This window comes from Aspergillus tubingensis (genome assembly GCF_013340325.1).
Source record: "Aspergillus tubingensis WU-2223L DNA, scaffold_3, whole genome shotgun sequence".
Taxonomy (NCBI): Eukaryota; Fungi; Ascomycota; class Eurotiomycetes; order Eurotiales; family Aspergillaceae; genus Aspergillus; species Aspergillus tubingensis.
The window spans coordinates 2,431,121-2,454,193 of NW_023336277.1; the positions used below are offsets into that span (position 1 = coordinate 2,431,121).

The 23,073-nt window shown below is 51.7% G+C and overlaps 9 protein-coding genes across 9 annotated transcripts; 5 read left to right on the forward strand and 4 right to left on the reverse strand.

Moving 5' to 3' along the window:
- Positions 1-19: 19 nt before the first annotated feature.
- AtWU_01927 (polysaccharide deacetylase family protein) lies at positions 20-1,162 on the reverse strand (the record flags this gene model as incomplete). Its single annotated transcript, XM_035497041.1, has 4 exons — positions 20-155; positions 217-320; positions 401-978; positions 1,057-1,162. 4 exons carry the CDS (start codon positions 1,160-1,162, stop codon positions 20-22), a joined length of 924 nt encoding a protein of 307 aa, XP_035352934.1.
- Positions 1,163-1,824: 662 nt separating this feature from the next.
- On the reverse strand, positions 1,825-3,697 carry AtWU_01928 (amidase; the record flags this gene model as incomplete). The annotated part of the gene is made up of 5 exons (XM_035497042.1): positions 1,825-2,712; positions 2,780-2,974; positions 3,029-3,301; positions 3,363-3,384; positions 3,444-3,697. 5 exons carry the CDS (start codon positions 3,695-3,697, stop codon positions 1,825-1,827), a joined length of 1,632 nt encoding a protein of 543 aa, XP_035352935.1.
- A 962-nt stretch (positions 3,698-4,659) lies between these two features.
- Positions 4,660-7,148, forward strand: AtWU_01929 (CeGAL family transcription factor; the record flags this gene model as incomplete). The annotated part of the gene is made up of 5 exons (XM_035497043.1): positions 4,660-4,791; positions 4,960-5,051; positions 5,140-6,168; positions 6,226-6,823; positions 6,873-7,148. 5 exons carry the CDS (start codon positions 4,660-4,662, stop codon positions 7,146-7,148), a joined length of 2,127 nt encoding a protein of 708 aa, XP_035352936.1.
- Positions 7,149-7,471: 323 nt separating this feature from the next.
- On the reverse strand, positions 7,472-9,172 carry AtWU_01930 (sugar transporter; the record flags this gene model as incomplete). Its single annotated transcript, XM_035497044.1, has 3 exons — positions 7,472-8,539; positions 8,593-8,889; positions 8,960-9,172. The coding sequence occupies 3 exons, from the start codon at positions 9,170-9,172 to the stop codon at positions 7,472-7,474; spliced, it is 1,578 nt and encodes a 525-aa protein (XP_035352937.1).
- Positions 9,173-10,103: 931 nt separating this feature from the next.
- On the forward strand, positions 10,104-12,025 carry AtWU_01931 (glycoside hydrolase family 32 protein; the record flags this gene model as incomplete). Its single annotated transcript, XM_035497045.1, has 2 exons — positions 10,104-11,505; positions 11,574-12,025. The coding sequence occupies 2 exons, from the start codon at positions 10,104-10,106 to the stop codon at positions 12,023-12,025; spliced, it is 1,854 nt and encodes a 617-aa protein (XP_035352938.1).
- Positions 12,026-12,676: 651 nt separating this feature from the next.
- On the reverse strand, positions 12,677-14,555 carry AtWU_01932 (putative amino acid transporter; the record flags this gene model as incomplete). Its single annotated transcript, XM_035497046.1, has 2 exons — positions 12,677-13,468; positions 13,524-14,555. 2 exons carry the CDS (start codon positions 14,553-14,555, stop codon positions 12,677-12,679), a joined length of 1,824 nt encoding a protein of 607 aa, XP_035352939.1.
- A 338-nt stretch (positions 14,556-14,893) lies between these two features.
- AtWU_01933 (cytochrome b5 reductase family protein) lies at positions 14,894-16,117 on the forward strand (the record flags this gene model as incomplete). Its single annotated transcript, XM_035497047.1, has 1 exon — positions 14,894-16,117. One exon carries the CDS (start codon positions 14,894-14,896, stop codon positions 16,115-16,117), a length of 1,224 nt encoding a protein of 407 aa, XP_035352940.1.
- Positions 16,118-16,372: 255 nt separating this feature from the next.
- Positions 16,373-18,682, forward strand: lysF (homoaconitase LysF; the record flags this gene model as incomplete). The annotated part of the gene is made up of 1 exon (XM_035497048.1): positions 16,373-18,682. One exon carries the CDS (start codon positions 16,373-16,375, stop codon positions 18,680-18,682), a length of 2,310 nt encoding a protein of 769 aa, XP_035352941.1.
- An 810-nt stretch (positions 18,683-19,492) lies between these two features.
- Positions 19,493-22,754, forward strand: AtWU_01935 (ankyrin repeat protein; the record flags this gene model as incomplete). The annotated part of the gene is made up of 2 exons (XM_035497049.1): positions 19,493-19,938; positions 20,000-22,754. 2 exons carry the CDS (start codon positions 19,493-19,495, stop codon positions 22,752-22,754), a joined length of 3,201 nt encoding a protein of 1,066 aa, XP_035352942.1.
- Positions 22,755-23,073: the final 319 nt, after the last annotated feature.

Consider the following 23,073-nt stretch of genomic DNA (forward strand, 5'->3'; position numbering starts at 1 on the left):
ATACATCATAGAACTGGGATCACTTCCTTGCAGGCATGGGAGCAGAAGGCATCCTAGCGCCCTCCGGCGGCTTGTTCTTGCTCTTGAATTCATCGCACATCTGTTCAAAAGTAACCCATTCCACGCCCTCGTGCTTGTTGATATATTCAATGATTCTAGATCCGATCAGCAAGGCACTCCACATGAGAGTTCGAACCAGACAATCACCCAACTTACCTCTCATGCATAAGAAGAACATGCGGACGACCCGACACATCAGGATGAATAGTCATGGGGAAGACAAACTCGTCGTACTCGCGATAGAAGTAGTCAAAATGATCCTGCCAGAACATCAGTTACATCACAAGGCCCCAAGAACCAACGAATCAAACCCCCTAAGACAGAAGAAAAGCAAACTCACCTTCCAAAGCTCCTCAACATCCTTAGGATTCACCCAACCATGACTATTCGGCGCGGACTTGATAAACATCATAGGCGGCAAATCATCAATATACCAATTGCCCGGGATCTCCACGAGCCCCGTATCCTGGCCCCTAACCAGCGGCTTCATCCAAGTTTCCGCCTTCTGGGAATAATCAATCTTAGTCCATGTATCGCCCGTCCTCAACCAATACATCTGACAATCATGATGAGACATGGAATGATCATATTCGATTCCATAGGAGAGCAACAAATCGGCCATCTCTTTACTGGTCTCCCACCATGGCGCAACGATGCCCCGCGGCGGCTTGCCAGTGAAATCGTACAGCAGGTGATAGGTCTTATCGAGAATGTCGCGTTGCTGCTCGAGGGTCATGTCGGAGGGGTTTTCGTGTGTGTAGCCGTGCAGGCCGATTTCGTGGCCGGCGTCTCGTACCATGGCGCATTCTTCCGGGAAGGTTTCGAGTGAGTGGCCGGGGATGAAGAAAGTGGCTTTGATGTTGTATTTGGAGAAGAGTTTGAGGAGACGTGTGGTGCCGATGTGGCCGGCCCAGAGTCCTGTAGGGTGTGAGTGAGTGTACTACCACTACTATCCGTTGAGTGTAGTATAGAAAGTGTGTGTTGGCTTTTACTTACCTCGACTGATATCGTTGGAGCTGTCCTCGCCGCCGTAGGATCCCAGCCAGCCGGCGACGGCATCGATATCGACGCCGTAACTGACGAGAACGCGCTTCTTGCCCATTTCCTTGGTATTCTTTTTCTGTGTTGGGGAAAATGGGTTGAATCTGGGATGATGTGGTAGACTTATGTGTGGGATATGTAAGTGGGTTGTGTGAGACGCAGGAAGTCAAGTCTACAGATTTAACCGAGGAGTAACTCTCTCTCCCCTCCAACCTTGGTTATTGGCTTTTCTTTTATATGGTAGTCGATCAAGGAGGGGACCGATGAGGAGAGGGGGAGAGGGGGGGGGGGAAACCGACAAATTCGGTCATCTGAGATAAATAATCGGAGGGGGGAAGGAGATAAGGCGCGATAACAGGCATGGAGAGAGTTGGGGCTACAGCAATTAGGACTGAGTATTACTTAGTCGATAAAAGTCATGATACGACCTAGTTTGACTAGTATATTAGCTATCTAGATACGAACTATGTAGTTACTTTGTACTTGCTCTGGACTGAAACACAGTATGTTGGCTTACTCCAACAGTGACGCCTCCACTTCTGGCAGTGTCTCCAACAGCCCGGTTGGGGTAAGGCTCGCGGAAAAGTGGGGGTTGCGCTCGGAGCGATGGAGAATTGGAGATATCTAGATAATTAACTCGAGTAACTAGTTAGTTAGTAGATACAGCTTACATATCAGACACACCGAAAGTGGACTAATGGACTATGCTATAGATGTCTCAAACTAGCTGCGCCAGATCTTCTCAATGGCAGTCGCTGCTCCTAGGACCTTCTCCTCTTCTAGTTTCTTGCCGATGATTTGAACATTAATCGGATGACCATTCATAGCCTCCGCATTGTAAAGCCCCCAGTTCCATGCGTCCAGTTCATTCCTCGGTTGATATCCTGCTGGCAGTTCGTCCACCTCAGCCCGCACCTGATCCACTGGTAATGTAACAGCGGAGTAATCGAGGAAGTTCCAGATTTTGGTATATCCAACCCACCGCAGCGTTCGGTGGGGAATAGCAGGATGGGGCGTTGTCGGGGCCAAGAGTACATCAATGGGCTTCCCAGAGGGAGAACGTGTTGCGTTCCACTTATCCAAGTATTTCTTCTGCAGCGCAGTCTTCTTCTTGTTGAGCTGCCAGTACTCGTAGACGGAAATGGCTTTTCCGCGATTCACCAATGCTTCCACGTGGGGAATATAAGGCTCTCCAGCAGCTTCCACATCGCGGCGGATATCTTCACCCCCATCCACAGTGTAGAAAGCGTCCATGAGTTGGATGTATTCTAGATGATCGGAAGCATCCCAGAGGACTAGCTCGTGGCCGTGCGCTTCAAGTTTTGCGGCAAGATCCCGGAGCGCTCTCTCGATGGGAGGATGAACCTTCACCACTCCATCGTCTAAAATGAGTCCGATTACCATAGGCCGGTTCTGGACCTCCTCGTGTGCGCTGTCATTCCAGGGCAGCGGGGTACATTTGGGGTCTAACTGCCACGGTTGTGCATCAGCAATTAGTCGGCTTACATAGCAGAGAGATGATAGATCTCGTGCCATGGGGCCAACTGAAGAGGGAACATGCTCCTGCCCCTCGGTAGACACCGGTACGCCATGATACGGAAGCCTACTGCTCTATAGCGTTTGTCAGTCAGGTCAGTTCACTTTACCTTAGCAGGTCTGGGAAGGTAGTTGGGCTTACAGTAGGCTTCAGACTATACAGACCCATGTGACTCTGAGGAATCCTCACACTGCCACCGATGTCTGTTCCATATCCCAGGATAGAGCCGTGCAATGCCAATAAAACAGCTTCCCCTCCGGTAGAACCGCCTGGTGTAAATTCAGGATTCCGTGGGTTGACAGTCAGTCCCCAAAGCGGATTGTCTGTTTCAGCCCACTAAGTTACAGGTCAGAACCGTGGCCTTCATTGACGAGGTAGGTGGATACAGACCATTATACTCTGTGGTAAATTGGTTTTCGCCAGCACAATAGCGCCCATATCCTTCAGCATTTGCACTAGGACTGCATCTTCTGTAGCGGGAGCAAAAGAACGTCCCACATAGCCAAGTGTGGTGTCAACACCCTTGACATTGAACTGATCTTTTACTGTAACCGGAATGCCGTGGAGTGGACCCTTGATTTGACCGGTTTGGTTAAAAGCATGGTCAAGTTGCCGGGCTTGTTCTAAGGCATCTTCGAACACGATTTCCGTGAGGCAGTTGGTCTGTCGGATCATGTTAATTAGTGGTGATCTTCAGAAACTTTTCTATGCCAGTTCCACTTACCAACTGATGAGCTACCACAGCTCTGGTGTTACGAGAGTCAGTCAGAGTGGGGGCAAAGCTAGAAAGGGCAATGCAGGTTACCTTCTGATAAAAGCTAATGTCGTCTGCTCAGCTGTGTATTTACCCGATTTCAGGCATTCGAAAAGCCTAGGCACGCTGTCGATGTCTGTGATCTCCTGGATTGCAGGATCTCCATGGATACACGTGCGCTCCTGGACAGAGAGCAGCTGGGGTAAACGCCGGTCGATATCATTGGCTTCGTACGGCTTCAGGAGCTGATTCCGTAGAGAACGCTTCCGGGAAACAATTTGCTCCCACGACTGGAGGCTTCCCATTATGGCAAAAATATTTCAAGATGGTTAACTAGTTAGTATCGAAGGACAAATGGCAACAAAAGGTCTTGTGCCCGTACGGAGTCGTCACTTCCTCCCTTAATAGTAGTATATATGATAGTACGGATTAATGTCAGAGTTATGAGTTGGTGCCCGCACCAGAACTTACTATCTGCTAGTGCGGGCCCCAAATATAAATCGGAGTCATCAACTAGTTAGTAGGGATCTGGCAGCTCTCGGAGCAGATACGGAAAAGTCAAGCAGTAACAACTTGTTGAAGGTGGGGTTAACTACGGGAATCAAGGGTCATTTGATAGCAAAGCCAGGCATTCGTGCGGAGTAATCGGAATCCAGTCCTGATAAGAAAAAACGACCCTCATCGCTAGATTAGATTCTAACAGAACGGATTAGACTGCATTTGGATTGATTGAACCTTGGCTAGTCAGGCACGCCGAAGTAATTCCGGGGGATCGCTGATCAACCGGACAATGTTTTTTTCTGGGGGAGACTGTCCAAGCGGAAGAGAATGTTTAAAACGTATTTGAAAAAGACAATCCCGAAAAAGAATCTGGGGAAACTGTAATTGTATTCAATACTCCCTTCGGAAATAAAGTCAGGTTGGAAGCTTTTGGGTCTGTTTAAGATGGAGAGAGAAAAAGGATTGGATTAGGACTGGGGTGGGGGAATGAATCCCCACCAAGGTCAAATCCACAACTGGAAACACCGGCCACACGCCGGCCAGCTTTTCCCCTTCGAATTTCCCCGTTTCTCCTCACTCAGCTGCCGACGCCTTCCATCACTGGCTGTGAGCTCCGAGGCGTGTTGGAAAACAATTTTGACCTGTTCACCAACAATGCTCATGACTCGTGAGATGCATTGTTCAATGTTGTCTTTTTACTTGTCTCTCGATTACTAAGTTCTCTCCTTCCACCATTCAGCCTCAATAATTTGGAGGACATGCCACCATGAATCCCCCCGACTCTGGTGCCGCTGCAACATCAGCGATGACCGGTGCCATCCGCACCGAGTCCCGAAAGAAGTCCTCCGGCGCAATTGCGAAACGTGCGTGCGACCAATGCAAGTTCCGCAAGATCAAGGCAAGTAATATACTTAGATTCCTACGGACCCCTTTCCGATCTGGGATCCCCCTGTCTGCTTTTTATTTCCTTAAATCTTTCCCAGAAAAACCTCCGAGGTCCACCCGCGTACACTCTGACTGTCTTTCCGAGTCTGGCCGGCCGAGCTAATCGCCTCAGTAACTGCAGTGTAGTCTATCCCAACCATGCCGGGCATGTGTTTCCATGGGCTTTGAATGCACCTTTTTTCAACCGCAGAAGAAACGTGGTCCCACTGGACAGTGAGTTTGAATGCTTGCCTGGCTTTGACTCGCCTCCCTTTTTGGATGTTCATTAATCTAACCATGTTAATCCGTTGCGTATGTAAAGCCGTGTGTCTCAAATCCGGCAACAGCAGACCAACTTACCGGGGTTGAATAGCTCACAGAGCCAAGTAGCTTCCAACCCCCTCCCAGGTGCTTTCGCTTATCAAACGGAGTCACCATCCCGGGGAGATGGGGGCTCTAATGCCGTCCAGCCAATTCAAGATGCCACACACTGGCCCATGCATAGTGAGGCCTCCTCGGTACCCGTGGAGCTTTCTCATCCTCAACCACCCGCCCCAATTGCACCTAATTGGAATTCCGGGGCCCCTCAAATTGATTCTCATAGTAATAGTGGCGTCAGCTGGAATGAGCGCACTGATGTCGAATACTGGCTTCCAGATACACTGGATGCTCAGGTACCCGTGTTCGATTTCCCAGGCAGTAATATTTACCTGAAAGCCTCGCTTCCATCTATCATTCAAACAGAGGCTGCTTCTGCAGGTCTACAGTCACACCCAGTGGAGGCAGCAAGTGTACCCATGTCCGGGCCCAGTGTCCTCCACCCGCCGCCAAATGAAACAAACACGCTCTGGCCCTCGTCCATTGTGGAAGCAAACATGATACCCTGGATTGACGTCTATTTTGATCGTTTACATCCAACATTACCGGTGCTAAACCGTTCATCACTATTCATCCGAATGTTGTCCCAGGAGCATCGCAGAAACCCGCAATTTGGGGCAATGCTTCTCGCATTGTGCGCATTTTCCCTTACCCAACCAATTGAAATCGCCGAGCGACCGACGTCTTCTTCTCGAGCCAACCAAGCTCGGTCCATGATGAACGAAGCGACCAAGATGCGAAGCTGCTCTGATTTCGGAGAACACCCGACAGTTGAAGCGGTCCTTACCAGTTTCTTCCTGTTCGGGTGCCTGTTTGGCAGCAACCAGCATAACGCCGCATGGCTCCGCCTGAGGGAGGCTCTCGACCTTGCTGCTACAATGGGGTTGAACAACCCGGATTCATATCGAGATTTACCCGGCGACGAGAAGGGTCAACGCTTACGGACGTATCTAGTTCTGTCAATCACGGAGAGGTACTGTACATTTGGATCGGGATTCTTTGAGTTGTCACCAACTAACAACTCTTACAGAGCGTATGCATTACAGCGAAGGCATCCAATCACTTTCTGGGGTCGACCAGGCTTCAGCATGCGACCTGTTCATGACTTCATTCATACTGCCACCCATAGTGTGGTGTCTGGCATCATCGTCCATAACGAAAAAGATGCCGAGGGGATGATGGGCCTCGCTCGTCTGATGGAATTGTTTGATGCTATTGACGAGGATGTTGTCGATTGCTGGAACCAAAGATGCAACATCAGCGCTGGATACTGCGAGAAGCTTACGGAAGCCAAGGCCTTAACGATCCATCAGAATCTTAGCCGAGTTAGCGAGTCGGAACGATATAAAGGCTACGACTGGTTTGAGCGCTCTAAGTCATCCCTGGGCGATAACCAGGGAAACCGGCCGGCAATAGGTCTACGAGAAACTCAATGTGCAGACGTCTTTATCACCAAAAAATGGCTTCAGAATCGTATTTGGGTGCTTTGTTCCACTCATGGGCTACTGCGGCCTGCATCTGAACACCATGAACTCGGGCTTCACTACGCCGTATCTGTTGCAAAAGAGACGCTTGACATCTGTCGATCCTTGCGGCTGAGCTCCATGGAAGCTCACGGAATTGGACTTGTATGTACAACCTTGAATATCCTTCTAGCAGATTTGCTAACAAAAATAGGCTGAGAAGTTGTACGACATTGCAGTCGGCGCCATTAGCGTCTTGTTCAATGTCCAGATGCCTCTTGCGAAGGGCACCACATTGGCATCACCAGCGAGAACCATGCCCAGCCCTCAAATACCAATGGCTGGTAGTCAATTGGTCTCCAAAACTCTAACGGAAGATTTTCTCTTACTGTTGAACAGTCTGCGAGGTGGAAACCATCCTTTCATGGAAAGGTATCGAACATTACTGAGCTCATTGGACGGTACCGGTCATGCTTGGGGCTCACAATAATAAGAGCTTGCATACTGCCGGCATCCATGCCTTCCCTAGCTTATCCTGAAATTTCTTTTCTTCTTCTGTGTCCTTACTATATATTTGGCGTTCTAGGTTTTATCACAAAGTGGTTCAGGAAACTGTTACCCTATCTTTTTGGTTTGGTCTAAGCGCACTCTTTGGTACAATAGAAGGTCACCACACCACGCCCTGATACTGAAAACAGCCAGACTATAGTGTACTATAAAATACAGCGCCATAGAAATAAGCGTTACAGCTTCGTATTCCCTACACCGATGACAGCACCCACTGGTTAAGTCGGCTTTCTCTTCAAGCTGCCGCTATGGAGGCTTTGTGGAGCCTTGGGAATCAGAGCCAGTGGCCTTTTCGAGCGAAGACCAATACTGCCTCCATTTCCGTGCAGGAATATTGGCATTATACATTGCGTCAATTTCCACGAATGTGCGGCCTTTGGTCTCTGGGATGCAAAGATAGGCAAAGATCAGGATACACGCCATGCAGCCGGCAAAAACAAGATAGGTTTTTGGCCCCAGATTTGCTGCATCGGGTGCTGTTAGCTGGGGCACCACCAGAGTCGTGATCACTGCGGTGGTCTGGGCGCAGGCGATTGTATATGCCATGGTGTGGTGACGAAGCTTAGGAGTAGCCATCTCCGAAGGCAGCAGCGTCGATATTGGGGAGAAGGAGGAGGCCCAGAAGAAGTTGAATGCAAAGGACAAGGCCGCAATTGCTATGGCTGAATGACGGTTCCCCTTGTTGAACGCCAGACCACCAGCCGCAAGGTCGATGATGAAGAGGATGCTCATGCCCGCTAACGCGGTAGGGCGGCGGCCAGCCAGGTCCAACATGAACGGCGCAGCGATTGTACCCGCAAGAGTGCAACAAGAAGCTATCACAGTTAATGTAAATGGGTCTCCGATTCCAATCCCGGACAGGAAGACCGTGCTATATGTTGTTGAAAGGATGATGCCTGAAACCTGGTTCAGAGAGTAAAAAGACCCGGCAGTCAAAGTGCGCTGAAGGTGCTTTTTCGAGAATATTTCCATGAAGGACACGTTCACATCAGAAGCGTGTCCTTCGGAAAGTTCCATATCTCGAAGCTCCTCGTCGACCCGTTGTTCACTGCAGCGGCGCAGTCTTCGCAAGTTGCTGCGAGCCGCGTCCAGCCTGCCTTTAGAAACAAGCCATTGCGGGCTCTCGGGCAAAGGCAAGGTCCAGACGAATAGCAACGCAGGAAGGACACATTGGACTGTTAAAGGAATCCGGTACGAACTCGAGCCCCTCAAGTCGTGAGTGCACAACACCACGATGGTGCCCAGGACACCAGCTACCAGGGTGAGAATATTAATCAGCGATACACTTCTGCCTCTCATAGAGGCAGGAACGACCTGTAATACGGTGAGTGAGACTCCCAGAAAGCCTAGAGCACCGGCATGCACACCTCTGCTAGATACAAGGGAGCCGTGCTATTGGCAATCCCTGTAGCGATTCCGTTGATAAATCGACCAGAAACAAATGCCCCCAGGTTTGGGGCTAGGACCTGGAGCAAGCTGCCGCCGATGGAGATGATATAGGCAATTAACAAGGGGCACTTCCGACCCAACCTTGAATTCAGCGGAGAGGCAGCCAAACCTCCCAGGATGGAGCCTATTAGAGGGATGGAGAATAGAATGCTTTGATTACGAGCCGTCAGGACCAGTTTTCCTGTTAGTGGCTCAGGCCCTTGATATTTGTCGACCTAATCATGCCGTTAGCCCAATGGAACCATTCCTGTGACGTTGTTTCACAAAGGGTTCATTGACACTTACAAATGGCGCCAATGCAGCTACCGGTGAAATTATCTTGTCATCGAAACCGAACACCAGTGAAGCCGAACCGAAAGCAGCGCAGGTCAGAAGCAGAAAGAAATTGACTGTACGCTCCTTGGAGGAGGTTTTGCTGTCTGAGGCGAAATCAACATGCTGTACATGGCTGACATCTTTTATGGTGTCAGGGGCATGGGTTTCCAATTCATTGGACATTGTGATTGTGCCCATGCATGTAAACGCAAGAAATTGAATGGCATCGCAGACGCCAATCAATCATTATAATTCTTGATCTCCTTAATGGTGAACACCCCATCAGGCTGGTAAGAGAAATATCTGCAAGAAACAAGCCTAGTAGAATGTCAAGGGGGGAAGACGCGTCACCCAGCCCGTCCCCAGAAAAATTGTTGTCGCAGGCCCATGGGGGATTCTATTTATTGCCCTACCAAGCAATCCTCTTGTGGAAGATGGGATGCAGACACTGGCAGGGTTTCTCTCTGGTGGCTCCACCTGCCACGCTAGTGGATCCCATCTCCAGCCATCGTCCCTTGGCTTAAACTCTATCATTGGATCGATCTTTTACGGGGAAGAATTGATGAAATGATAGTTAGTACCTTAGGACAGGCTTGGATTCAATTGTGCCAGTCCTGGGGACAGACTCTTCCCGTTGATTGATACAACTTGGTGTAGCGATACCTTTTTATTCCCCACAGTATGCTGGATATCCATGTTTGAAATAGAGTGGGAGTTGACTTGAAGTCTGGGGTTCTTTTCGCCGAAGATCCTCCGGGGATTGATTGATTGATTGACTGATTGAATCATGCCTTGCCCCACGACGCGCGACAATTTGAGCAAGATTTGTCGTCCACTCACTACAGGCAGACAAGCTCGGCTGGACCGGATTCTGCTGCAGCCGCCGTTAACTCCCGGACCTTTTGGGCTTTATCGGGAGATATTTTGATAAGGCGTCACTAAAGCGACGACTGATTGCTTCTTTGCCTGATAGGAGAATTCCCGTCATTGCTTGCCGATGGAGAGAGTACTACTGGAAATTTACAAAGCGATTCAACCTAGAGACACTTCCAAGCGTCTCTGCAACCAACCACAACGTTGTCGCTTTTCCAGTTTCCACTCGAGATCAAATCGAATGGAGCAGAAAACTAGCCACTCGGATGACGCCCAGCGATGGCAGCCATCCTACCATTTCACTGCCCCCCACGGGTGGATGAATGATCCGTGCGGTCTGGGCCATGATCCTGCAACCGGTCTCTATCACCTCTCATTCCAGTGGAACCCGAAAGGCAATGACTGGGGAAATATGTCTTGGGGGCACGCGGTTTCTAATGATCTGCTCTATTGGGATGTCTACCCCGAGCCATGTCTGCAGCCCACCACCGAATATGACCAGTGCGGTGTCTTTACAGGCTGTTTCCGACCCAATGCCGTAGATGGGGTCCCGAATGCCCTTACTGTTATATATACATCAGTGAAACGCCTTCCCATTCATTATACGTTGCCGTATGTGCCTGGCTCCGAGTCAGTCAGTTTAGCCACTTCGCATGACCAGGGTTTGACATGGCAGCGTCTTGACTGCAACCCAGTTATACCACGCTCTCCCCCGAATGTCAAAGTAACAGGCTGGCGGGATCCTTTCGTTGGCGTCTGGCAGTTCATGCAGGAACAGCCGGAGGCATTTCCATCCTCCGACCTCTGCGGTCTTATCTCCGGAGGGATCGCCGGACAGACCCCAACAGCCTTTGTGTATTCCATCCATCCTCACGACTTACGACAATGGAAGTACTTGGGACCGCTAGTTGACGTTGGGCTCAATTTCCAACCTTCCCGTTGGTCCGGCGATTTGGGGGTCAACTGGGAAGTCGTCAACTGGCTTCCCATAACCGACGACGAGGATGTTACTCGATTGTTTATCCTCATGGGGGCTGAGGGAGGTCGTTTACCCGACAAAAGCCGAAAAAAGACGCCTCGAGCACAGCTTTGGATGTCCATCAAGCCTTGCTCCAGCACCCAACCGCGTAGCACAACCGACGCTCTCGCTTCCTATGCATTTTCTGGGGTCTTTGATCACGGTTGCGCTTATGCGGCAAATAGCTTCTGGGACCCAGTCACAGGCCAACAGATAGTCTATTGCTGGATTACAGAAGATGACCTGCCAGATGATTTACGGCACAAACAAGGATGGAGCAGCATGTTGTCCATTCCACGGGTAGTGAAACTGATCACCCTGCGCCATGTCAAACAAGCTCGGCGCTCAGAGTTGAGTGCTATCACCTCGATCGAAGCACAAGAGGAGAGCCAGGAAACGTTTACCATCCGGACGCTGGGTGTTGTCCCAGACCCACGACTTAAAGCTCTTCGCAGTAAGACGAGCAGCATGCATATTGAGCATCTGCCCCTAAGCACACTCGACAGTTGTATCTCTCCACCAAAAGCCCACTTTTCTCTGACAACATCTAAATGGGAGATCGACACCGAATTCTCTGTCAGCGACCGATGCGGCAGAGTAGGCATAGAAATTCGCCATGGCCTCGGTATGTTTATCCCTTCCCCCCACACCGGCATACATCCTAGGCTTCTCAATCCTCACCCCCACTAACAGCCCACCACCACAAACCAGCTCATGCAGACCAACCGTGCCGTACTCTTCTTTACTGGGAACCAGCCAGCGAAACCTTCTGCATCCAACGACCAATTCCGCATGACTCCCGCATTAACCATGAACCAGAGACTGCTCCTCATACGCTATTCACGTTTGAAACCCATTCCGGCGAACAAAAAGAAGAGACGCTACAAATCCACGCATTCTGGGACAAGAGCGTGCTCGAAGTGTTCGTGAACGAGCGTACCGTCATCTCTACCCGCATCTATCTGCAACCTGACCAAGCCTCTCAGTGTGAACTGCGTTTCTTCGCTGAGGGAGAGACTAATCATGATGATCCTCCGGCTATGCTTCTGCAGGCAGACAGTTGGGTTGGGTTGGGCCTCGATAAACCTGATCGTGTCTCGTTGATCGAGCAATTGAGAATGAGGAACAATTCGACGCGCGAGTGAGATACCATATTGTAATTCATGGTAACTGACACATGACAGAGTAGTTAGGCTAGATTTGGGAGAATTATAGAATTATAGAACCATCATGACACCGAGCTCTGATATCTATGGTACTAGCCATAGTTATGCAGAAGCCTCGGTTCATTTTTTCGTTTTAATTTCTATTAAATATGATTGTATATATGGCATATGACCCCGTTCCCCAGAAAAAGACCACCAGAAAGAAAAGGAAGATAAGACTCCATCCATCGCCATAACTTCGATGATGATATGCAAAGCTGAAAGCAAATGCCTTAAGCCTTTTCCCACTTGAACCGGCTTTTCCGTCATGCAAAATAACCCCGGATAATATGCGAATGGGTATCATAGCAGATGATTATCATGGGAGAACCGTCCATCCAACCAAGCCCAACCGATATATAGCATAGTTTGCCATGAATGTAAGAAACGAAAGGGGGAAAATAGAAAGAAAGAAAAATGACATAAAAAAATATAATAACATTATAAGAAGAAGACAAACATCCCGAGAAGAAGAGATAAAGGGAAAGTATTATAAGAAAAAAACATAAATAGTAGTGGTCATATCATAACTAATTTACCGGCTGTTTCTCGTTGTTGTTGAGGGGTCATGAAGAAATTATAGGATGGATCTCACTGGCGCTGCCAGAATTTCCAGTTCGGAAACGCTTTACGTCCATCGCGTTTGTAGATGCGCCAGTAGTAGACGGGAATACCGGCAATGATGAACGCGACGACGATTAATGTCTGGAGCGGTTCTGCAATGACGGCCCTGCTGAGGAGGAAGAGACTAACGCAGCAGAAGATGATGGGAGTGGATATCCAGGTCTTGTAGGGGCGATGCAGGTAGGGTTCCCGCACGCGAAGAATAATCAGGCCTAGCACCGTCACGAAGTAGAAGGTGTATCCGGCTACACCGTAGAAGGTGACAAGGGTCTTGAACTCGCCGACGATAACGTAGATGAGGGTGAGTGTACTGTTCAGCGCCATGGCGTAAATGGGGGTGAAACCAATTCGCGTGCCGTCTCCACAGAGACGCGAAAAAACCTTGGTGGCCCAGGAGCGGCGCTGGAGTCGGTTGGTCGAGGTATCTCGAGTCCATAGTTTACCGAATATAGAGGGGATATAGCCCTCTTTTCCGGCTGCATAAACTAAACGGCCGCTGGTGAAAGCCGTGGCATTCAAGGCGCCAATGCAACTCGCGGATACGATAAGCGCAAATATAAGGGCTCCCACGTGACCAAATACCTTGTCGCCGAACTGAATGGCGATGGTATTAGTCGCCTCAATAGTGGAATGAGGGAGAACGAGAATGTAGGAGATGTTAGCAAGGAGATAGGAGAGGATGACTAGTGGCATGGCCGTGTGAATCACACGTGGAAGATCCTTGTTGGGATTCTTGAATTCACCAGTCACGTAATTCGTCTAAGTGGAATCAGTAAAAGATAATTGTGGGATACTGGGGATGTAAAAGACGTACGTTGTCCCAACCGTCAAAGGCCCAAAGACCTGCGTACAGAGCTACAGCCCAGGCGGATATGTCGAGGTTCGTGCCCTCGAACCAGCCAGTCTTCCACTCCTTGTTGGCACTGCCAGTCGATGAGTGACCTGTGATAGCCACAATGATACCGATTATGGTGACGCCCAGCAATGCGACAAACTTGAAAAACATGAAGAGGTCACCAATGCGCGCAGCCACTCTCGTTGAAATACAGTTCAACAATGTCACCACGAAAATTCCGCCAAACGCAACAGCCTTGTTTATCCAGGGATTAACCGCTTCCACGTCTGCGCCGACAAAGGCTCTTACGACGTATTCTCCGAAGATAATTGCGATGATGGCCGCACTTCCCGGCTTCAAGACCAAGACTGAGCACCACGTGAACAGGAAGCCCGCTAGCTCCCCGAAAATCTTGGAGAGATACACCTGGGAGCCTCCATTCAAGGGAATAGCTCCACCGAGCTCTGCATAGCTGGCTGCCCCCGTCCAAGCGAGTAAGCCAGCAACAACCCATGCAATCAGCGATGCACCTGGCGACCCCGCATTGACATTGACCTGGCTGGGAGATGAGAAGATACCCGAGCCGATCACCAGCCCAATCACGAGAGATAGACCGTTCATATAAGTCAATGTCTTGTTCCTCTCCAAGGACCCATCAGCAATTCCAGCCTCTCGGTCTGCGGACGAGACCCCCAACGGAGCATAACCACCGGTCGTCTGCGACAAGGGAAATAAGGTCGCCCCGAAGTCAAAGGCTGAAGATATCGAGTATGAGCGAGCCGAGCGGGGACGCCCTGACGGGCCCTGCGACTGTGGATGGGAGCTGGAAAGAGGGTCTTCATCTTCGAGAGAGAGCTTGCGCGACGACGAAATGCCGGAGGGAGAGGAGGAGCGGGAGGATCTGGGGGCGGAGTCGGGCGAAGAGGCTAAGGACGCCAGTTCAAGGGAATCCCTGGGAGCATGATAATTGCCCGACCTGGACTCGGAATTCGAAAAGGTTATATGGGACATGCCGCTCAGAGAAGATCGAAACAAATGCTGGTTGGGAGGTGGAAGAACAAGAGCGGGCAATTAAGGATGGGGCACGGGGCGGTGTTCCATGCCACGGGGGGGGAGACTTTCCGGGAGCAACGAGTGGACGGGCAATTCCTCCTCCCCTATAAAAACAATGGGGATTAGCAGATAAGAAAGAGACAAGAATTAGCGGCTTGGGGAGGAAGAAGCTTGAAGTATTGAAGAAGATCTATTGATGGACAAAGAAGGAAAGATGAAGGGAAATGCGACTCCCTGCGTCCGCGGCCCAATGAGGCTTAGCGCCATGAGATCTCCGGTCTGCTTTTTATAGCGTCATGTTCCACTTCCCCATTCATTGCCCCAATTTTTCCCCTACACCCATGAAGCCCCGCGCTTTCCCTCAGGGCTTGTTGCGCCGATTTAATGAGTCGCCCACTGTTGGGAGGCTCGTGATCCGACCCTCCAGACGCCATGCGTCTACCTCGCCGGCGTCTTCTACTTCCTCTCCGTCGTCTACTCCGCCGCCGAAGCAGCAACGATGGCTGCGGTTCGCCTTCATAACTGCCGCTGCGGCGGGTATTGGTGCCCTGGTCCGGTCGCAACAGGGTCCAGATTCGACAACCCTAAATCAGATGAAGTTCACACCATACTATTTAGTATCCCGCGAACCGGTCTCGTCGACCGGGAGCTACTTCGTTCTTCAACCGCCCGCAGCCGATGGTAGCAATCATGCCGTCTACGAGGAAGCATGGAAGACTGGTGTCTGGAGTGTGATGTTTAAACAGCCACAATTGCAGATTGGGAGAGACTACACACCACTGCCAGCCACTTGCTCGGAAGATGAAGAAGACGAGTGTCTGCGCTTCTTCATTCGGAAGGACCCGTTCGGCGAGGTCTCCCGCTATTTGCACAGTCTAGAGATCGGAGCACCCATTGAAGTACGTGGCCCGCGAATCGAATGTGAAATCCCTCCGGATACGCAGCAGATCTTGTTCATCGCCGGAGGCACGGGAATTGCCCCTGCCCTGCAAGCTGGACACACGCTTCTTCGTCGCACCAACGAAACACATAAGCCTAGAATACATATCCTCTGGGCCAACAGAAGGCGGGAGGACTGCGTTGGTGGCGTGAGTGACACAAATGCAACTACAACAGCACCCTCGAGGTCGTGGTTCTCTGGACTCTTCACGTCTTCGAAGGACAACCAAGGCGGCCCTGTTGAAGCACCCCGCAGTACGGGCACTTCGCTGATAGTCCGTGAGTTGGAGGCTCTTCGGTCACAATACCCTGGACAGGTGACCGTGGATTACTTCGTCGATGAGGAAGGCACCAGCATCGGGAAGCAGCTTATCCTGGACTCCACCCGCAGTGGCCCGTCTTCCCAGGAATCGGAAGAAAGCAAGAACACAAACAACCTAATTCTGGTCTCCGGACCGGAGGGCTTCATTAGCTATATGGCAGGACCAAAGCTCTGGGCTCAAGGAATGGAATTGCAAGGGCCACTCCGGGGAATTCTCAAAGAATTGGACCTAAAGGATTGGGCCGTGTGGAAATTGTAAACATAAATATAAAATTTCATGTACGATAGAAAAGAGTATATAGACAAGACACAATAGACCTTCCGTCTTTTACCCCAGAATCCTCCGATCGCGGAGCAAGAAATAATGCGTGCCGTGTGATTGGTCGATCATCGGGTCTGGGTCCGCGTCGGGGCTTCCCTTTAGTTTGCCTTCAAGTGTGAACTTTTGAGTCACTCAACTTTCTTCCTTTTCTTTCTTCTGTCCTCCCCCCATCCTTGACGCCTCTGTCTGAAGATGCAGTCGCGTTTGTTGCCCTCCGGCCCTGGCAGGCGCTGGATCTCCCTCCGCGTGCCGAGCACGCCTCAACGACGAGCATTCGCCTCCACCCGCTTCCTTTTCCAGGATGTCTTCCAGTCCCAGTTGGATGACCCTTCCTCCGCCGCCCTCTTCTCCTCCCTGCAGACCTCCCGGGCCGTGCCCCAGACCTTGACGGAAAAGATCGTTCAGAAATATGCCGTAGGACTGCCCGAAGGCAAGTTCGTCAAGTCCGGCGACTATGTGACCATCGCTCCCCACCGGATCATGACCCATGATAACTCTTGGCCCGTCGCATTGAAGTTCATGTCGATCGGTGCCTCCAAGATGCACGATCCCGATCAGGTCGTGATGACACTCGACCACGATGTCCAGAACAAAACGGATAAGAACCTGCAAAAGTACCGCCAAATCGAGGAGTTTGCTAAGCAACACGGTGTCGAGTTCTATCCCGCCGGTCGAGGAATTGGTCACCAAATTATGGTTGAAGAAGGCTTTGCCTGGCCCGGCACACTGGTGGTCGCTTCGGACAGTCACAGTAACACCTACGGTGCGGTGGCCTCCGTCGGAACGCCCATCGTGAGAACCGATGCGGCCAGTATCTGGGCTACCGGTAAGACGTGGTGGCAGATCCCTCCAGTGGCCAAGGTTACTTTTACCGGTATCCTGCCTCCCGGCGTGACTGGCAAGGACGTCATCGTTGCTCTGTGCGGTCTGTTCGACAAGGATGATGTTCTGAACCATGCAATTGAGTTCACCGGCTCTGAGGAAACCATGAGAAGCTTGCCCATGGATAGCCGGTTGACAATTGCCAACATGACGACTGAGTGGGGTGCCCTGTCAGGAATTTTCCCCATGGACAGTGTTCTGAAAGGCTGGATGAAGGGCAAGGCTACCACTGCGGCCATGGGATTGGCTGATGGGCCGTTCAAGACCCTGGCTGCTCGCAACTTCACCCACCCTGCCATCGAGCAGCTTTTTGTGAACCCTCTCACTGCCGATAAGGGTGCCAAGTATGCGAAGGAGCTCTTCCTGGACCTCTCGACTCTTTCTCCCTACGTTTCCGGCCCCAACTCGGTCAAGATTGCCACACCCCTGAAGGAGCTGGAAGCCCAGGATATCAAGGTCAACAAGGCCTATCTGGTTTCCTGCACCAACTCTCGGGCTTCGGACATTGCCGCTGCTGCCAAGGTGTTCAAGGATGCCGCAGAGAAGAATGGTGGGAAGGTCCCGAAGATCGCTGATGGCGTCAAGTTTTACATTGCTGCCGCGTCTATTCCCGAACAGCTCGCTGCCGAAGGAGCCGGTGACTGGCAGACTCTTCTGGATGCTGGAGCAACGGCCCTCCCCGCTGGATGCGGACCTTGCATCGGTCTGGGAACGGGATTGCTGGAGCCCGGTGAGGTCGGCATCAGTGCGTCGAACCGTAACTTCAAGGGTCGTATGGGTAGCACTGAAGCTAAGGCCTACTTGGGTAGCCCCGAAGTTGTTGCCGCCAGTGCTCTCAGCGGCAAGCTGAGCGGTCCTGGCTGGTACCAGCCCCCTGAAGGGTGGACTGAAGTTGTCCGCGGTGAGGGCGATGGTATCCGCGAGGAGGACCGCATGCTCAATACCGAGCAAGCTCTTGAGAAGCTCCTTGGCCAGTTGGATGACCTTGTCGCCGACGGGGAGAAGCGCTTCGCTCCCGAGGAGAAGGTTGAGGAAGAGGGTGGCCTGACTGAGGTGTATCCTGGATTCCCTGAACGTGTCTCTGGCGAGATTGTGTTCTGTGACGCTGACAACTTGAACACGGACGCCATCTATCCCGGTTACTGGACCTACCAGGACAATGTCCCCGTGGAGAAGATGGCAGAAGTATGCATGTCCAACTATGATAAGGAGTTCCACTCCATTGCCAAGGAGGGTGACATCCTGGTTGTCGGATACAACTTCGGTTGTGGTAGCTCTCGTGAACAGGCGGCCACTGCTCTCCTGGCGAAGCAGATTCCCCTGGTTGTGTCGGGTAGCTTTGGCAACATCTTTTCCCGCAACAGCATCAACAATGCTCTCATGGGTCTGGAGGTTCCTCGCTTGGTTAGCCGTCTGCGCGAGGAGTTCGGCGACAAGCAGCTTACCCGCCGGACCGGTTGGACTCTGACCTGGGATGTCCGGCGCAGTCAGATTGAGATCCAGGAAGGTCAGAATGGACCTAAGTGGACTCACAAGGTGGGCGAGCTGCCGCCGAACGTGCAGGAGATCATTGCGAAGGGTGGTCTGGAGAAATGGGTCAAGAACGCCATTGAGGCGTAGAGCAAGTGGTTCAGCAGAAATGAAACTCGCATGACTGTCGACAAAGTGATTCTTATGATACCCAAGCCTTCCAGTCTTCGTTATGGGGTTGCGGCGTGGATGTTTCTTGGACAGAGACGATACGCATGGAGAAAAAAAGAGACAAAAGATGACTCTGCATGTATAGAAAAAAGAGATTTTCTTTATTAGATGTACTCCAATTCATGACAATGTATTTCTATTTCTAATTTTATGTCTTTTATGTCTTCCTTCCAGTTCTCGCAAGGTGCCTAGGGAGAACGTGATTTTGCGCACCAGGTTGGGTGGTCATGTCCTGCTTGGTCACTTCTGTACCCTCTTTTGCATCATCTTTCATCCACTTCATCCACTTCCTTCCTTATCTCTCTGCATCCGCCATTCCCACCATGAATGTGGCTATGTCAGTTCCAGGGGAGCAAGGATTGCCTTGTTTGCTGCGGGGATTCAGACGAGATTTGGGGGCGGTGTTTTTGGACGATCGCCTTAGAAGGTTTAGAACACGGGCACTGGCGTGGTGGCCTGCAGTTGCACGGCTCACTGAGCCTGCCATGATTCGCTCCAGCTCAGATGCCTTCAGCTGTCAATCCTCTGCTGGCTTCCTTCCTTCAGCTGACTTCGTTTTCTTCTTTTCATTCTGCTCTCCTCCTTTACTATCGATGGACTCTTCACGGTCCTTCCTCCTATCTCATGTATGATCTGAGCACCCAAGACTTCTGAGTTGTATATGATCGTATGCTCAGCCCCGCTACGCTGCCGATGCCCTTCCAATGAGCTGTGGCCACTACACTGCCGATGGATCCTGTCACCGCAATCGGTCTGCTTTCCGGTGCGTTTCAGATCGCTCAGTACGTCAAAGACACCGCGGGGGCACTAGCCCATCTATACGGCAAATTCAAGGATGCCGACCTCACCATCCGATCGCTTATCGGCGAGCTGACGACCATCCGATCGGCCATCACGCAGCTACATGAGTGGGCTAGCTATAATGTTCGTGACTCAACCGAACCAGACGAGTATGTCGAGGGACTTGAAGTCGCATTGGACGGCTGTCGCGCTGTCATGGAGGTTCTTTCGGACGAGGTTTCAGCTCTGACAAGGGGTGCAATGCTAAGTGACACCGGGGTCGGATTTCGTACTCGGGTAAAGGTCGTCTGGAGCGAGGACAGTATGAAGGTTCATCAGGAACGACTGCGTGCGCAGGTTCAGGCACTGCAGCTCCTGCTTCAAGCCTGCCAATGGTGAGTCTTGAAAGGTACCGAAGCAGCAATAAATTACTGCATGCTAAACATCGTGCATTAGTCGAACATCAACCGAACAAGTCGAATTGTTACGGAGAGCAGAAAATCGCCAGATAATTGCCAAAGTCGCCAGCGATACAGCAACATTACGGTCCGCTTACAGCTACGTACCCTCACGGGCGGAGAGTCCGAGCCTGACTCGTCGCTCATCCTCCGTGGGGGACACGGTTTTTGACTTCGATAGGGCAGTGGTGACTTCCCTTCCCTATAGACGCGCAATCGGTCAACCACGGACCCATCATCCGACGCAAACTGCGGTCAACCGCAGCAATTACAGCCCGCCTATAGATGAAGGGTATGGCAGTGGTACTGTGAGCAGTGCAAGCCCACCCGGAACAAATGGAGTTCTTCCAATACATCCATCTGCGTCGTTCGACTCTGGCCATGGCCACAGTAGGAGCGTGTCGTTCGCACCGACCCCTTTACCGCAGAGTCCGACTCAAGTCCGCAGGTGGCAGTCGGATGCGAGTGGCACTTCCTGGGGTAGTCGCTCATCAGGGTCACGGCGTGAAAAAATTCGGTCCATCATTCGGCAACTCAGGCGTCCAAGCTGGTCAGCAACGCAAGCTTCCGTACGAGTTCCGGGGCGAAGTCCGTCGGAGCGTCGGCTGTACGAAAGAGATCTGAATACTAGCATCAATTTGGCATCGTCGGATGGAGCGTCTGCGCCGCCAATTATCAAGTCAGCCCAGTCGGGCAGTCGATCCGATGTCGAAAGGCTCCTGGAAAGTGGCCATGACATTGAAGCCCGTCATATCTCAACCCGCAGGACTGCCCTCTTAGTAGCTTCCCATTGCGGGAATGAAGACGTGCTGGATCTACTGCTGCAAAGAAACGCTAGAGTGGATGCTACCGACAAGTCGGGTTCCACCGCGTTGCACTTGGCGGCATCGCGCGGTCATTGCAGGGTGCTAGAACTGCTTCTTCCTGAGTCCTTGGATCTCGAAGCACGGAATGCCAACGGCCAGACTGCTCTCTGGGTAGCAGCATATCATGGCCAAGCTGAAGCTACAAACCTCTTGCTTGCTTGCCACGCCAAAGTCAATTCGCGAGCTAATGATCAAGCGACCCCGCTACATCTAGCCGCCAAACTGGGCGATATAGTAATAGCCAGGATTCTGATACAAAACGGCGCCGATTTGGAAGCCAAGGACGGAACTATGATGGCGCCGCTACACTATGCCTGTGAAGGGGGACATCTTGACGTTATTGAGCTGCTCCTCAATGAGAAGGCGAACGTTAACGCAGCTGGGAGCGACCGCAGGACGCCGCTCATATGTGCAGCTGCCCTGGGCCAGCTGCCGGCGACGCAGCTCCTGCTCAAAAAGAAGGCGTCCACTCGATCGGTCGACGATGCCGCTATGACGGCGTTGCACTGGGCTGCCTATAACGGACACACCGAGATCGTTGACCTCCTTAGCCAGAAGAAAGGGTTGCTGGCCAAATCTAATATTGCAGGACGAACGGCCCTACATCTGGCTGCAATGAAGTCACAGTTCGCGGTGGTGGAGTTGCTCCTTCGAAAGAATATGCCACTAGAAAATCGCTGCCTTTCGGGCCTCACGCCGCTTCATTACGCGTGCATGGCTGATAATTGTGAGGTTACGAAACTCTTGCTTATCTCAGGCGCCAACATCGAGGCCCAGGCTGACTCGGATCAACGTCGACCGGTCCACCTCGCAGCTGTTCGTGGGTCGATGGCACTTCTTAATCTACTATGTGACAAAGGAGCTTCTCTGGACGCCCGCGACGCCGCGGGAGATCGAGCGCTCTGTGTGGCATCCCGGTACGGACATGCAGCTGCCGTTCAGAACCTGCTCGATCGTGGGTCCCCTGTGTGCCTGTCTTATGGCGTCCGATCGGAAGAGGATTCGCCCTTGTGTCTGGCCGCCATGGGAGGGCATGTGCCCGTGGTCACGCTTCTTCTCCAGCGAGGGGCGTCAGCCATCAAGCGGGACGAACGAGGGTGGCAGCCATACCGCTATGCCGCTTACTATGGCCATCCAAGTGCGCTCCGCCTGCTCATGTCCTGTAGTCCCATGGTTGCCAAAGACGACGCAGATCTGGGCCTCACGGCAGAGCGAATCGGATTTGCGCCGTCTGCGGATATTTCGATTGAAAGGAAGCGGGAAGTACAAAGCTTATTATATCAGATGCAGCACCCGTCACAGCCAGGATCCGAAGGCTCCCCGGTCTGGTCCTCTCCGCTAAAGCCCAACCAGCAGCACCCGGTACCTTCTGGATTCATGTCTGATGCCGCCGTATACCATATCCAGCCGTCTCCTACAGCAGAAACGAGTCCTCAGGAGCTGCCCGGAACCTTAGAACAGGGGCTCCCGGCAAGCCGGTCTCAAACGCCAGAACATATGCGGCGAGGAAGTAGCGTTTATCAACGCATAGACTCTGAATTTCGCGACGTCCCGCAAATTCTAGAGGCCAATGAGCGGGCCTTTGCCCCAATCAATGAACAGATCGCGATGCCTCAGGCACGACATTACTTCGAGGTGCCCGGAGGTAACACTAGTCCAAGCATTTCGCATGCGGGCGACAGGGTTGGGGTTCGCCCCACGGACTCGCCTGTCTCTTTGACAGATATGCACGGGCTTAACCCTCCGCGCGCATCTTGGACAGCACACCTAAGCCATCTAGGTGGGGAGACTCAGGCTCCAAACAAAGAAAGAGAATGGGACACGGAGTCTTCTATATCATCAGTATACACTGCACCGGAGGAAGATGTGGCGGAGCTTGCCGCCTAGATTCACATCGTATAACATCACAATGTAGCTAGATCATATATCAGAGAGAAGGGGGGAGAGAGAGATCTGCCTTACGGCCACCTCTATACGAGAGCTCCCTTTCTATGGATCAGATTGAGTCACTCCCGCACTTGACCCAAAAATAGCAGCAATATAAGCATATGGCATCGCATGGCATCTCATCGCCATGTGGCCGGGAGCAAGCCTTGACCCATCAAAGTCAAAAAGAGAGACATGTCTCAGACTCGTTGATTATCTTCCGCAAGCCTCAGGCTGATTGCTCTAGTCAACCGCCAGGATGAAACGTGGCTGAGGATGA